The following is a 15,238-nucleotide window of genomic DNA, read 5'->3' on the forward strand; positions in this document are numbered from 1 at the left end:
TGTTATCTGTAAAGTGAAATTTTCATGTGATATAGGAGCTCAAGGGAAAGAAACTTCGAGGCACCCATTGCAGTTAAGTCGTACTGTTTTGGGTCTTGAATGAAGTCCTTAAAGCAGATGAACAAATGTACTAGTATTAGTTATGGAGTTAATAATTTTTAGTATAAATAGTGTAAGAGACGAAATATATTTTTTATTTTAATGATTTCGGATTAGTAAACACTCAGTTATAGAAAATAATAGCAGTTTATTGTACGTGTTTACGTAGAATTACATTTATTAGACATGTTTATTTAATAAACGAATCCTTCAGTCAAATTTGCAAAACTGACAACATTACAATACATCTCGGACACGATTACCAGTAAAGTTAATTTTAAAAGGAGCACGTTGTAAATTGAAACCAGTAATAATCCAGTAAATATCACGTTAGACAAAGTATTCCCCTCATTCTATCATCCTTAGATCTAGATATTCATTCCTTTTTAACAATAATCAACGTTCTTCCTTCCACTTGAAGTCAGCAATGTTAGAAGACTAAGGATGCTCTGAAATTGAAAACTGAAAATCAATTTAGGTTTTAAAATTATAGAAGAAATAATTATTCTTAATTATTTTGTTCACAGCAAAACGGACCAGCAGAAAATGCGATTACTGGCTTTACGTATTATTTTATTTTATTTAACTTTTCATTTGGTGCCAGCGATATTTTACATATGAATTGCTTTGAATATTCCAAAAATTAAGATAAATATAGTAAACTTAATTTATTAAAAATTATATTAAACTTAAGATTATTCATATAATAATAAACAGTTAAATTTTATATTCTTTACTTTTAAATACACAATGTACAGATTTTATTTTTAATTATTTTTTTCTTGGATAAATTTAATATATACTTGTATAATTATATAAATCGAGCAACTAGGACTACTTACCTACTCTGCTACGGATGACCCACATTTCTGAAAGAAAATACAAAGTCGAATGTTATTTTTATGAAATTAAAGCTGTTTTTTTGTGATTTGTTTATAAATGGAAGTTAAATATAATGATTATAATTATTTTATAAATCAGAACTAGTTTTTTCTTATTAATTTAAATGGTTATAGGGAGAATTATAAGTTCTACAACGATTTATATTGTTTTAATTCAACTATAAAAGTAAATTTATTTAAACCTGCATTTTTATTTGTCAGAGCGATTATTATTGCCAGCCTCACACCATCCCTTTCTCCTACAGGACCCTTATAGGTAGCGCAGTTGGTATAATAACCGAATATTTATTGGCCTGTTTCACGATGTGCCTGAGTTAGTCAGTGTAAAGTGAGGATTTTACGGTTTTTATCTCTCGAAATCTTGGGTTTTTCATCCAACAAACAAAAAGCCGAACGCAATGGCATTCACGATATAATACACCTCGTAGCTGCCCTCGAGGATAACACACTTGGTATAATTACCGTCTTCTCCACCCTAAGTGAGAATGACCAGAGTTCGAATACCGAACTCTGGTCATTCTCACTTAGGGATAGACAACAGTTGAGAATAGTCAGCACGTAATTTTTCAATGTCAGCTGTATGACATACCAAGGCGAAGGCTCCTTGGCCGTTTAGGGGTTTCCTCTCCCCATGAAATGCAAAGGCTTTTTGACGATGAAAGTATATATAAAGTTTTCTTGACGTATCTAAAAAATGTAAATATTATTCGTAGTGCTCAGAGCACTACCTGAACCGAAGGGTTCACTTTATTTCCACATGCTTGGGGATGTTAGCATTGTATTGCAACTGCTTGTCTTTGCTTCATTAGTTTTGTATTATATGTACATGGTACGTTTTGATTTCTAAATTGATGTATAAAAAATTCTTTTGATTTCTAAATTGATATCGTTTTTTTTAGATTGTGGTTTGATCAAGCAATCTGAATTCTATGAACTTAGAGCTAAAAAGTTGGTGAAAATTTAAGGGTAGTAGCCACCTGTTTCCACGGGACTAGGGATGGTAAACGTTCCTGCATCAGGACGAGTCCTTGCAGCACGGAAGGCCAAATAGGTCGATGTAAATAGTTTAATTGCGTTGTTGAGCTTTTGCTCAAGGAACGCTCCAATTTAGTGTGAATATGATGATGATGACCCATTAGTCTGGACATTGCAATTTGGCCTTTGTCAAACTCGCTTAAGTCCGCTGCCTTTTCCATCTGAATCTCAGTAGTTTTGAAGCCACTGCTCTAAACAAACAAACAATAAAAAACATATAACGTTGTTGTAGTAGGATATTAGGAGCATCAGCGACTATGGCCATATTGCTCCGTGTATATTAACTGTAAATTACGTGTGTTCTGTGGTCGAGTTATTGTTTTTGTTGACAAAAAAAACCCCGAGTTCCGGGAGACAAAACCATGCTACCCTCGCCTGAGACCCACTAACACAGCCACGTTGTGAAAATTTTTAAAAATTACACCCGTGATCTACTGGACTCGAATTCAGGTCTTTTCCACAAGGTGTAGAGAGGACAGCGATGATACCAACTGTTCTACACACGATGGCGCAATATCACATAAGCTATCCACATACCGTATATAACTGAAGTCTGCCTGTCTGTCCTTATTTGCGTTGCATGTAATAAATCCATCCCAATCGATGATTTTGCATAAAATTTTATATTTGGATTTACTAGGAAGATTTATCAAGCCATCCCAGATTTCCTTAAAATCGGAGCAATAGAAATCCGACAATTGTTATATGTTATCATGTAAATCGTAAAAAAAATCATAAAAATTAATTCATTCGGTTTCCAGTGGATGAATTTTTTCCATGAACTTTTACATTTCGCCCATTCTGAAAGATTTCTCGAGCCATCCCAAACTTCATTATAATCGGACAAATAGAAATCCGGCGGTAATCATTTATTTTTATTTTATTTTATTAGCTTATTCATTTTATAAGCTTTGTTAACAGTGACATGAAAAGAATGAATGCCGTATGAAAAAAACTAATTAAAAAAAACTAAGGCGAAAGATGGATTCGAACCAAGAACGCCGATTGGTGTAACACAACATTAAAGTAAACTAAAAAAACGGGAAATATTTATTCTACTTTGCATAAATCCGAGAACTGTTTACGAAAATTAAATGTGATGAGAGGTCCGGAAAAGTTGGAAAAAGGGAGACCTGGCACGGGCTCTAGGGAATCACTCTAGGCAGCTCATTAATCTGCAATTGAAATGGGGCGAACCACTTGACCAGATCTCCCTAGTTTTATTATAGGTCATTTTGTAATTATAAAGATTATTGTTACCCCATGCGCATGCGTTGTTTGTTTGGCATTTTCTCCGAGATTCAGCAATTGTTGCAATGGCAGAACAATTTTCCCAATTCTGTTGCGTAACAACAGAACCAATATCTCATTACAAGACCAAAGAAAGCAATAAAAATAACAGGGAATGCACAATGAACTACCATCAAGAAGCATTTAAAACTCCCACAAAGAATTATTAAAAAACCATTGAAAGCGAAATTTTCCATCTATAATCCAATGCGGTTCAGCGCAATTCGAAATACAACGACATCATATTATTATTAGAATTAGAAGTGGCAAATGATGTGGCAACGAATTTATGCAGAATCAGCAAAAATAACTACCCACATCGTCTATCTGTCCCCTGTAGTAATTTATCTAATCCTTTCTTATATTCTTTCAAAATACTACTTCCACTACAACAGATGGAAATTTTCCAACAACCAACTTCAACTTCCCCTGTAGCTCCCATGAAATTTTGCACATCTAGTCTTCAGACAAGTCTTTTTCAATTTAAGTTATGTCATTTTATGACTGTTATTGAAAACGGGTAAGAACACGATTAGCATTTAGTACACTTAATCCACTTGAAGTGGATTAAGTCAAATCTCCATTCAAGGACATAGATTCCAGACACTGCAGCTGAAGAACTAAAGTCTTCCTTGGTAACGATGTAAGCGTAAAGAGGAACTTTGCCATCTATGAGAAATGCACTTTTGTTTTATGAAAATATTTGAATCATAATTATATTATAATATTAATTACTATTTTTGAATTGATTATTTAAATACGGTAATTAAATTAAAAATAATAATTATTACATGAGAATCTTTTATAAAAAAAAACAGGGGTTTTTCTAATGATTGATTAAATAATAATAATAATAACAATTAGGGGGCGCGATGGCCCAGAGCTTATGATACTGGACTACCTACCAGCCTGATGGACCCGGGTTCGAGTCCCCCTTTGGCGAAAGCGAACACGTCTCCATCACTCTGGGAGGCCCGTATAATAATAATAATAAAATAAATATCGCGAAAGTTGCTTCAGCGGAGTTACCTGATCCAAGGTCGAGTGACTGCTAAGGCAGATAGTTACACCATTTGGTGTCACTCCCACTAGAAATTTCTACCCAATATTGAACAAAACTACCCAACCTCACCCAACTGGTTCTCCCCAGGTCTACAAGCAACGTACCTCTTAACTGGACACGGAGCGATTAATGCCAAACTGTCTCTACTTGGGATTCGGGTTGATCCAACTTGCACTTGTGGGGGGCTGGAGAGCTGGCAGCACCTAATGTATGACTGCAGGCTCTATGAAGACCTACGTGGTGTTTTACTCACCAGAATCCACTACTTACCACAGGGACAAGAACATCACCTCCTAGACACGAAGGAGGAGTATCAAGCCTTTTCGGATTATGAACAGGCACTGTTCACGAGGAGGAGGATGAGGAGAAACCAAATGGCCGCAGCCCACAACCCACTACCATTATAACCAAAGAACATCTGTTCTTCAGCTCACCGGGCTCCCTTGCCTGGTGCCTTTCCACCCCCTCCCTGCACCGGTGGTGGGACGGTCCCCCCCGGCGCCCCCTACTTTCTCCTGGTGAGGCATGGGCATGCCTCACTGACTTTTGGGGTTGCCTACTCTATCATCCCCATATTTCTGCCTTAACCCCCCAGCCTTCAGTCTCCCACCCACTCTATCTTTATGCTAGCGAATGTCCCACACACAAAAACTTAATTATATGTCAAAATTCCCGTTCGCCCATTCTTTCGGCTTTTATTATGCAAGCATTATCCCCCTCACCTAATGATCATCAAACCGACGATGATGGATATATGTCTCTGTCTGTACGTACGTGCATATAAAAGAGCGCTCGTTTTTTTTTTTTTTTTTTTGTTTTTTTTTTAAGGTCCTAGCCTCTGAAATCTCAGGAAATTAGGTGGCAGGACCTGCCAGAGTGAAACTAAAACTACTGGGTTCCTGGTCTGCCTCCACGGGGCGAAGGTGGGGCAACGTTGGGCCTCAGCAGGGGTCCAGCCGCTAAACGACCAGATGAACAACGGTACACGACATCACACAGATACAAAGCCCACACACTTTTAAATCTCTGGCATTTCCCAGTGAACTGGTACACCCACAATGAAAGCAACACGGAGATGGGGGAAACCCCTGGTGCCGTCTGACACTAAATACACCTTACACCTTACTCAATCTATCCTATTAAAGGGATATCTAACCCCTAGCAGACCACCGCAGATACTCAATCTATCCTACTGAAGGGATATCTAACCCCTAGCAGACCACCGCAGATAAAAATCTACAACAGAACGATCAAGTTGGTCACAGAACTCAAGTACCTAGGAGTCATTCTGGATCAAAATTTATCATTTACATCCCACTTAAAATACATCCAGAAGAAAATTAAAAACTACACTGTCATGCTTGCCAGAATTACCCACCGCGACTGGGGGCTGAAAAGACGAACCCTAGCAATTCTTTACAATGCAGCCATCATTCCTGCGATTGCATACGCTTCTGGTGTCTGGCACCATAAGGCCTCTACTGCGGTAAATCTTCGACTACTCAATGTCATTCACCGACCGATTCTATTAACCCTCACCAGAGCGTGCAGCACCGTATCTACTCATGCCCTGCAAGTACTCACTGGGATCCTCCCCCTTGATCTTCAAGTGGTTCGCCTAGGCATATTACAGCAGCTTCGACGCCGAAATCCAACTACCTTTCAGGATCACACCACAGACCCAACTGCAAATCCGACAGTGGAGAAGAAAAGACTCCAGATCTATTTGCGATCAATATGGCAGCAGAGCTGGACGACCTCCACAAAAGGGAAGTCACGCGGAAGTTCCTCCCCGATCTACAGCAAATATACCCACAGTATCCGGCATGGCTGTGCCCTGGATTGTACATCACGTATCTCCTAACTGGGCTCGGAGCGATCCACCACAAATTGCACCTTTTGGTACTCGAATACAACCCAATCTGTGCAAAGTTCCTCATAACAAAATACATTTTGTTTTTGCTGTTGCTAGAAGGAACAACAGTAATTCAATGGCTGAATGTGGGAACTTCGAGGTAGATGCAATTTCTCAAAATAAGTTGCTGTAAATATTTGACTCGATGAGACTAAATAAATCTAACTCTAATTCAAAAGATATTACAATTCAAATTATTCTTGGTGATGGTTTATTAACGATAAACACGCAATCGCATGTTTATCATTGATCCATGCATATGACTCAATAAAACGTGAATTACCGAACTATGTTGACTAATTGCATACATACCACATATGCTTCACGGATTAAGACCATAAATTCGTCTTCACTATGTATACTTTTAGAAAGGGTGCATTTCTTTATTTTAAAGAGCTCCTGAAAAGAGAGAAATGTCATCAATAGTTCTTGACATTTATTTATTTTATAATAGAATCATAAAAAAGGATCACTTTTTAAAGATATAATCATATGATCAAAAAATAAATAAATAAAAAGCTGTTATTAACTTTCCCCATACATGTCCGATTGTATACAACAGTGGAAAACTTCGACTAAAAGTTGAAGAAATTTGAAAGACGTCTATGATGTGGTTATATTTTCGAATACCACAGTTTTGCTTGTAAACACTTCAATTCCTCCATCATCTTTCCATGCATATTTGAATGCTAGGTGCCAAATCTGATGCATACATTGGATGATCTAAAGCTGTTATGCATGTCTGCTGTTTAAGAAAAAATGGACTTTGTGGACATTACCGTGCATAAAAAATAAAAAAACACCAAACCCATAAGGACATATCCTAAGATAGGATCTTTGGATAGGATCTCATCCATGAGAATGCATTCAGAAGTAAATTTTTTTTAGTTATACCTCGGTCTTCTGGAATAAATTCGAAGTGGACACTACCATTGTGCGGAAACAAACTTCCAACATTAATTTGCCACTCCGCCTGATATTCATACACGGGATTCAAGCATTTCATCCAACTTTCCATATACTTGCTATAAAAATAAAAATACTACTATACTTGTGACTCGGGAATTCCTGCAATTAACGTATAAACTCAGATGTTTATATTTACATACTTGGCATACACTAAACTACAAAAATTCTTAGAATATTTGGATTTATGAATTTATTATCTTGAATTTTTCAGAAGAAATTAATAACATTTGAACTACCTTTGATAACAATATTCGCTTCAATGCATTGTAGAAGATTTTCTCTGTTAATTTCTGGAAGAAAACTGTCACTATGCTACTCCTTTTCTCCTGAAAAGCATTCATGAATTCTACTAGCTAAAAGGGCAGTCTTGGCCTTGCAGTAATTAGGCATGCCAGTTCATCCTAAAGATTTTCAATTAGATTGAGGTCGGTACTCTGTGCTGGCCACTGCATTGTTCCCATGTGGTGCATTTTTCGTGGTATAGACGTTTTCCTTTCCACGAAAAACATCCACAATCATGACTTCTTGATTCTGGATGTTTGAGATTGAGACAATAGAATCAGCTAGTATAAGCACTCTCCAGACATCTTCCATAAAAAACATAACTTCAATGTGTAAAAGACAGATTCCCATTGAAGTCAGCAATGAAAAAAGAAAAAAAAAGGAAATCTTGTGTAAACAACGTTGATACCAACAAGGATCGGCAAGTTATCTTCAGATGGTAGGTAAGAAGTCTCAGAGAGCAAGTCCTAACAGTTATAAGTCCTAAAAATCTCATAGTCATGTTTAAGAAGATCATGTCCATGCGGAAGATGACGTCCAAAACAGTCAGTTCCCAAAAAAGGATACTGATGCAGTCAGTGCCAGAATAAAATTGCTGAAAAAGCACTACTCGTCTTGTAATATATACAATAATTATACACTTAATAAATAGCGGTGATAAAAGTAGAAAAGAAGAGTGGATAACTTTTTTTAGAATAAAAACTTATTAACAGAAATGTACGTATTTATCTGAAATAATTTTGCTAAGGTCTCTGAGAAGGAATTATTCAGAATTTCCCATTAGTTTTGGCAGTATATGTGGATTTTCAAGAAGACCTAACCCGTTACTTTTTTACTTGGTAAAATATGGATTAATTCTCCAAGAAAAGGAAAGTACATAAAGATCAGCACATTCTCTAACGATGCCAATCAACAGAGTTCCCAATCAGAAAATAAATTTTCGCAAAACTGCAAATTTAGCATACAGTACTGTATGGCCTCTGACTCAAGTTAGACCTAACGTTCAAGATTGATTTGCTATGGGAAAAAAAGTAAACGTCATCTGCCATATTTGTTTCTTACCTGATTATCCTTCAGATGGATAATCAGGTAAGCAACAAATATTCACTAGCTCCTTCAAAAGAGCAAAGAATTATGAGCCACTAGCCACTTTCGCTGTCTGGACTGACCTATTTGATTAGCTGTATATTCAACTTACCAGTAGTTCGGACGATTTCGAAAGATATGGTGGAATTTAAGAGACTTATAACCAATCATTCTCTTTTCATCATAAAGGGTATTAAGGATTAAATAAGGAAAATTAAACAGAAGTAAAATGGGTCTTACATCTGAAATCCCATTTCCGGCTTTAAGTCCTTCGCACATATGGTCCACCAAGTCTTGAACACTCGACACTTCTCTGCCTTCTATTTCTTTAGCACAGACCTTCCAGTCTTCTAAAGCCTGAGAAGTTAGAAAAGAAATATTTTTCATTGATAACAGTTTTTGGTAACCAACAAAAATGAACAAATTATTAAAATAATATAATACAGCGCATGAACAAAGAACAAATTGAAATTTTGATTTTTGTCAGTACTAATCTCTCCATAATGGCTCGGTCGGTTGATCATTCGGGATTGACCTCAAGACCGAACTCATAAGACCTTTTTTATATTATTATGATAATCTTGAACACAAAAGTTATTTAAACACAGTATCGTGTATAGATTGGGAAGACCGAAGATGTTTGTTAACGCTGGACTTGAATTTCTGTATATTGCAATTTTTAGAAAATCCGTAAGAACATTATAATTATTATTAATAGTAGTATTAGTATTCGCAAATGATGCAATAAAGGAACCGAATGAAGCACAATTCAAAAAAAATTCTCATATCAACTGTTCATCCAATTAAATAATTTGTCTAGTTCTTAATTTTTTTCAAACTGTCCACTTCCACAACAACAGATAGGAGTTTGTTCCAACAATCAACCACCCGCCTGATGAAGGCAAACTTCACACATCTGTTTTGCAGCCATCCTTCCTCAATTGGAATTTATGCGCCCTCCTGTGCAAACTGAGAAAGAATACCGTCAGTACTGAGCTTACTCAATCTATTCAAGACTTTAAACACCTCAATCAGATCTCCTAGTAGGTGATGCCCAGTTTCCAGCCTTTCTTCCTAGGACCACTATTTTATTAATTCGCCAATCTCCTTGCCCTTCTCTACAACCCTTCCAGTAGATCTGCGTCCTTCTTAAAATGAGGCTTACAGACACCTATATGCAATAATCAAGATGTGGCCTAACCATTGCCTTGTACAATGGGAATCACCTTCTTATCCTGAGCAGGTAATATCTTGCTAGATTTTATCAGCTATCCTGACCTGTCAAAGGTGGTCAGGTTAATCACCTGACTGCTGATTAACCTGGCCATCTTTCGAATACAGTCTAGGAGCTTGAAAAAGGTTGTGAGAACATAGATCCAAATTCGGTAATTTATATATTAATATAAAAAAAAATTATATACTTCATCACACACACACATTGCACGATATACTTAACGCCATAATAACATCGAAAGGGCTAATTATGAGCATGATTGGTTTGGCCAGTTCAAGTTTCCATTATGCACAGTGATAGTATCATTCTGGGAGATTTCATTTACATCTAGCATTGCTTAAAATGTCACATTGGCCACAGAATTATCAGTCCTTAATTCATTGAAAATGAGGACAGGTCACTTACTCTCAACCAGAAGCATTATCGAGCATCATTAAAATGCATCGATGAATTCATGACTTTTGTAGCTATAAACGAATTTCGAAGTTTCAAAACGCACTAGTTTGAATAGAACTGCACAACGTTCGAAAATTCAAAATTAGCTTTGATACTATAATGGCAGCATTCGTGAACCGTTTTATTTTGAGAACTGACTGCCCATATCCAACTTATTTATGTGATCTAACGTCACTGCAAGATGTCTACTTGTGAGGATATTGTGAATGCAATGTGAATGGTTTTAGTGATCCCGTACCAAAAACTCCACAAGACCTTAGTAAAACAAAACATCTTCTGCACAGCATGCTAGCAGCATTCATTCGAAAAAATGTTTCAAAACTTGAAATAGTAGTAGTAGTATGGAGGCATGTGATGGAAGAAAGCAAGCTTAGGTAGCTAGTTACAAAAGAAAAAAAAAATAAATCAAACAGAAAACAATTTCACACATCCATTCTCTCTAAAAAACAAATTATTATTATTTTAGGGTTGCCCGTAATTGGTTTCATAAACCCGTATTTGCGTGTATTCTGTGGTCGATTTGCCTGTTTTGCTGGACCAAAAAACCCCACTTTCTGTAGAGAAAAACTTTGCTATCTACGCCTGACACCGATGAACTCAGTCACCGAGTGAAAAAAACCCATTAAAGTTCCTCGCTTCATTGACTAGATTCGAACCCGGGCCTTTTCCACCCGATGTGGGGAGGACGGTGATGATACCACTGTGCTACACTCCCAAACCATTCTCTCTAAAAGTTTATCCAGTTCCCCCTTGAATTTATTTAAGCTGTCAACTTCCATAACGACAGATAGAAGTTTGTTCCAGCAATTCACTACCCGCTGGCTAAAGATAAATTTCTACACATCTATTCTGCAACTCTATTTCCTCAATTCGAATTTATGCCCTCTCAGGTTTGTAATCTGAGCAAGAGGAAGAATCCCATCAGAATTTAGCCTGCCCATCCCATTCAAGGCCTTATATACCTCAATCAGATCACCTCACAGGTGACTCGTCTCCAGACTCTGCAATTTATAGAACTTAAGCCTTTCTTGGTAAGACCACCCCTTCGTTCTCCTTGCCAATCTTGGCAAGAAGGGCAACAAATCTTGTTGCCCTTCTCTGTACTCTCTCAAGCAACGCTACATCCTTCCTAAAATGATGCCTCCAGAAATGTACGCAGTACTGAAGGCGTGGTAGTGGAAGTGGCAGTGAAGCATTGTACAAAGCGATAATCACCTCCTTATCCCTAATAAAAAAATTCCTGTATATCATTAACAATATCCCATAACTTGCTGTGGCCGCCTGTCTGCACTGCTCAGAAAACTACATATTTGACTGTACAATTACTCCCAGATCTTTTTCATTCTCTAAGCCTAAATGTAGTACCACACGGTACGTTTCTCTGGGATTACTTCTACCCATATGCAGTACTTATTTGTCAATGTGGACATGTGGACATGTGTTTTTGTAATGGGCGGCACCTAGAACGTCAATTCATCTCCGCCTCGTATCTCTGTGAAGAACAGTACCACTGTAGAAGGGCCAGAAATAAGTAGTGTATGTTTGTGTGTATTCTGTGTGTGTTCTGTTGTTGTGTCTGACCGCTTGGCTACCCAGAATCATTAGTCACCTGGACAGATGATTCTGGGTACTCGTCCACACCACGGGAAGGTGGGCCAGTCTCAATGGAGCTCGCACTGTCTCAATTCGAGACTCTGACCCATCTGATGTTGGCAAAAGATGGGCCAGATTCCTCTGGGGGCCCACTCCAGAGGAGAGGAAAAAAAAAAAAAAAAAAAAAAGAATTTCCCCGTGGTGTTAAAAAAAAAAATTATATATATATATATATATATATATATAAAATAAATAAAAAAAATATATATATACATATACATATATAAAAAAAATAAAAAATAAAAAATAAATAAATAAAAAATAAATAAAAAAATAATAATAATAATAAATAATAATAAATAAAATAATATAAAATAATAATAATAATAATAAATTTAGGCAATGTTGCTCCCTATTGAGCAGCTCCACCAGACAAAGGAGTAGAATTATTCGTAGCCGTATAACTAATTTTTCTTCTTGTCAAAACATCAGATGCAAACTGCTGAAGAGCAACATAAGAATTCTTGTCTCCCACCAGCAAAGTTTCATGCCCATGAGAGAGTGTAGAAACTGACGAACGAAGAACATTTCTGAAGTCATTATACAGCGGACATTCAAATAAAATGTGGCTCCAATTTTCATTTTCCCCGCATTGACAAGCTTCCGTTCTAGGAAAGACCAAAACGACATAGTTTTTCGTTAAGAGATCCATGTCCCGTTAAGAGGAAGGATGTATATAAGTCTAAAGAGAACCAAGCAGTTTTCTGCTTTACACAAAAGGTCACCTCAGGGAAAAAAGTCCTAGTAACAGATCCGACAGATGACGTATCCCAGCGGGTCTGCCACAGATTTATCATTTCATTCCACAAACGATTACGTTCTTGCTTAATATCTGAATTAATATTCAGAACCAAACCCATAAATTCAGTTGATAGTTGGTTTTTTAACCTATAACAAAGACCTCTGCAAGCTACGTGAAGGTCCAATGGCAATACACCTGCAAGAACCTGCAGTGCAGAAGTTGAAACAGTTCGACAAGCTCTTAACATACATAATAATATTGTGCGTTGCATAGTAGCCAACTTCAATCGAAATTTAACAGTTCTAAGCCTGTGAAACCATACACCCGCAGCATAAGTAGCCATAGGAAGGAATACGGCGTTATAATAGATTCTCATGGTACGTCTAGAAAGTCCCCAGTCTGAACGAGAAATTTTTACAATAGCACCAGTGAATCTTCTAATCTTTGTTGTTACATTATATAAATGAGAGACAAAATTAAGCTTTTAGTCGATTGTAATCCCAAGTAATTTAGTTTCAGAGACAAGTGGAATCTTGTTATTATTAATCTTCACTAAAGGGGGGTCGTTGAGGGTTTAAATGTGATCCAAAGATCATCATTTTAGTCTTGGACGAACTTATTGTCAATTTATTATCCACTGTCCATTGGAATAAATTTTGTAAGACATCATTGCATTACTTTCGATAGCAGATCTAGATGAACCATGAATTAAGATAGTAAGATCGTCGGCATAAGCGATGATTTTGGTACCACTGAAACTACGGGAAATCCAATCCTGCAATACCATATTCCATATAAGAGGCCTTAGGATAGACCCCTGGGGACACCCTCGTGAAACTTATTTGTCAATGTTAGAACTTGAGTGGCGACTTCTCAGACCAACTGCCCAACTTTTGTGGATCCAGCTCCAGTAGCGTACTGTCATTAACAATACCGCCAACCTTTGTATCATCTGAAAACTTGGACATCAAGCCTAATATACCTTCATCAATATCATTGATAAATATACAAAACAACAATTGATAAATATACAAAACTACAATCGATAAATATACAAAACTACAATCGATAAATATATATACATAAGAAGGAAGAGAAGAATGATTTTAACTCGACCGTTTTTTTTTAGCTTGGTTCTCATCATATGATAAATACTGAAGCAGATGACCGAAACAAGGTTTAGTCAGTTGGCGATAACTAACTGAAGAAAACATTCTTTGTAGACAGGTTGATCATTTCATTTTCGTATCGAACGTACTTTCATTTCAATTGTTGTCGCTGAGGTTTTCGAAATAATCTCTTTGAAGTATATATGCCTGTGCCATCAGTGAACCCATGAAGAGAAGCACTCCCGGAAGCCATTTCTTGATAACCCTGAGAGAGATCGTTGAACCACAGATTCGCTTGTGCCACTTGAAAATCGTAGTTTTCATCAAATGCTTGTCTCCGTAAACCTCTGGAATTTCTCTCACGAGTTCTGTATCAGTCATAACACGTGAAACACAATCGTTAATAACAAAACGTTGCTCACTCTTCAAACGTTTTGCTTATGCAGCTTATAATAACGGCACATAACTTAAGGGCTCTCTGCAACTACCAAACATATCAGAACTTTTAACTGCGTAGTACATTTTAAATGCTCAGTCACCTGCCCTCTACCAGCGGCTCGCCTAAACTTATTGGTTGTACGGTGGTGCTGCCTATGTACTTTCAAACTAATAATGAGAAAAAGGAATCCACAGAGGAAAAGGGTAAAACTTTTATTGAAGTATTAGAAGCAGAATCACCACTCCAGTTGGAAAGTAAGACTCTTGCTTTCTGTTCCCTGTTCTAATACCAATGAAGTGTTGTTTTCTTCCTTTCTTTTTCATTTCATGTAGTTTCGAAAAATCAGTATTAAACGAATAACAAAGAATGGTTACTTACCTGATAACCTATATGCTCGAAAATGCAGACTAATTGGTCATGATGACTATCAAGTTCTGAAAAAAAAAGACACCGAAATTTTACCTATTTTTCAACTTAAAACAAGTTTCATAAAAAAAGCATAGTTATTAGAAGTAGAAAACACAAAATATATATTTAAGAAACTCATTTAAGTTTTAGTCTTACCACAGTCTCGCTCTAATGTCTTGACGAAAGCATTATCATCTGCTCCCACCACAGCCAATACGACAGCAACGTAGAAAAGCGCCAATATCATTTTGGTCTGTCACCGTGAGCAATTGAAAATCTTCAAGATGTCGCCAACTTAAATAGATTGAGGAACCAGTTATAAATCACGTGGAACAGTTATTTCAAGGATCTATATCCTCCTCCCCTCAGAGTCAGGTGATTCTACTCCTTTTCTCCCAAAGCTGTCCTTCGCCTGATTGTTACAATGATGTTTTTTGCAAAACCGTTTTAAGGAAATATAATATTAATTCGGCCAGAAAGAACACTTTATTTGGAAATTCTCACAACACTTTAATTTTTGTGAAAAGTAGAATGAATCACATTATATAATTAAACG

At 36.8% G+C, this 15,238-nt stretch overlaps 1 protein-coding gene across 1 annotated transcript; it reads right to left on the reverse strand.

Annotated features, from left to right (window-relative positions):
* Positions 1–251: 251 nt before the first annotated feature.
* LOC150086368 (uncharacterized) lies at positions 252–14,953 on the reverse strand. The gene is made up of 6 exons (XM_090371335.1): positions 14,839–14,953; positions 14,653–14,708; positions 8,882–8,998; positions 6,617–6,703; positions 942–968; positions 252–548 (listed from the first exon to the last, which is right to left on the reverse strand). Exons 1-5 carry the CDS (start codon positions 14,927–14,929, stop codon positions 942–944), a joined length of 378 nt encoding a protein of 125 aa, XP_090227461.1. The 5' UTR covers positions 14,930–14,953; the 3' UTR covers positions 252–548.
* Positions 14,954–15,238: the final 285 nt, after the last annotated feature.

The sequence above is a fragment of the Mastigoproctus giganteus genome, chromosome 4, assembly GCF_048544385.1.
Source record: "Mastigoproctus giganteus isolate SK-2022 chromosome 4, ASM4854438v1, whole genome shotgun sequence".
Taxonomy (NCBI): domain Eukaryota; kingdom Metazoa; phylum Arthropoda; class Arachnida; order Uropygi; family Thelyphonidae; genus Mastigoproctus; species Mastigoproctus giganteus.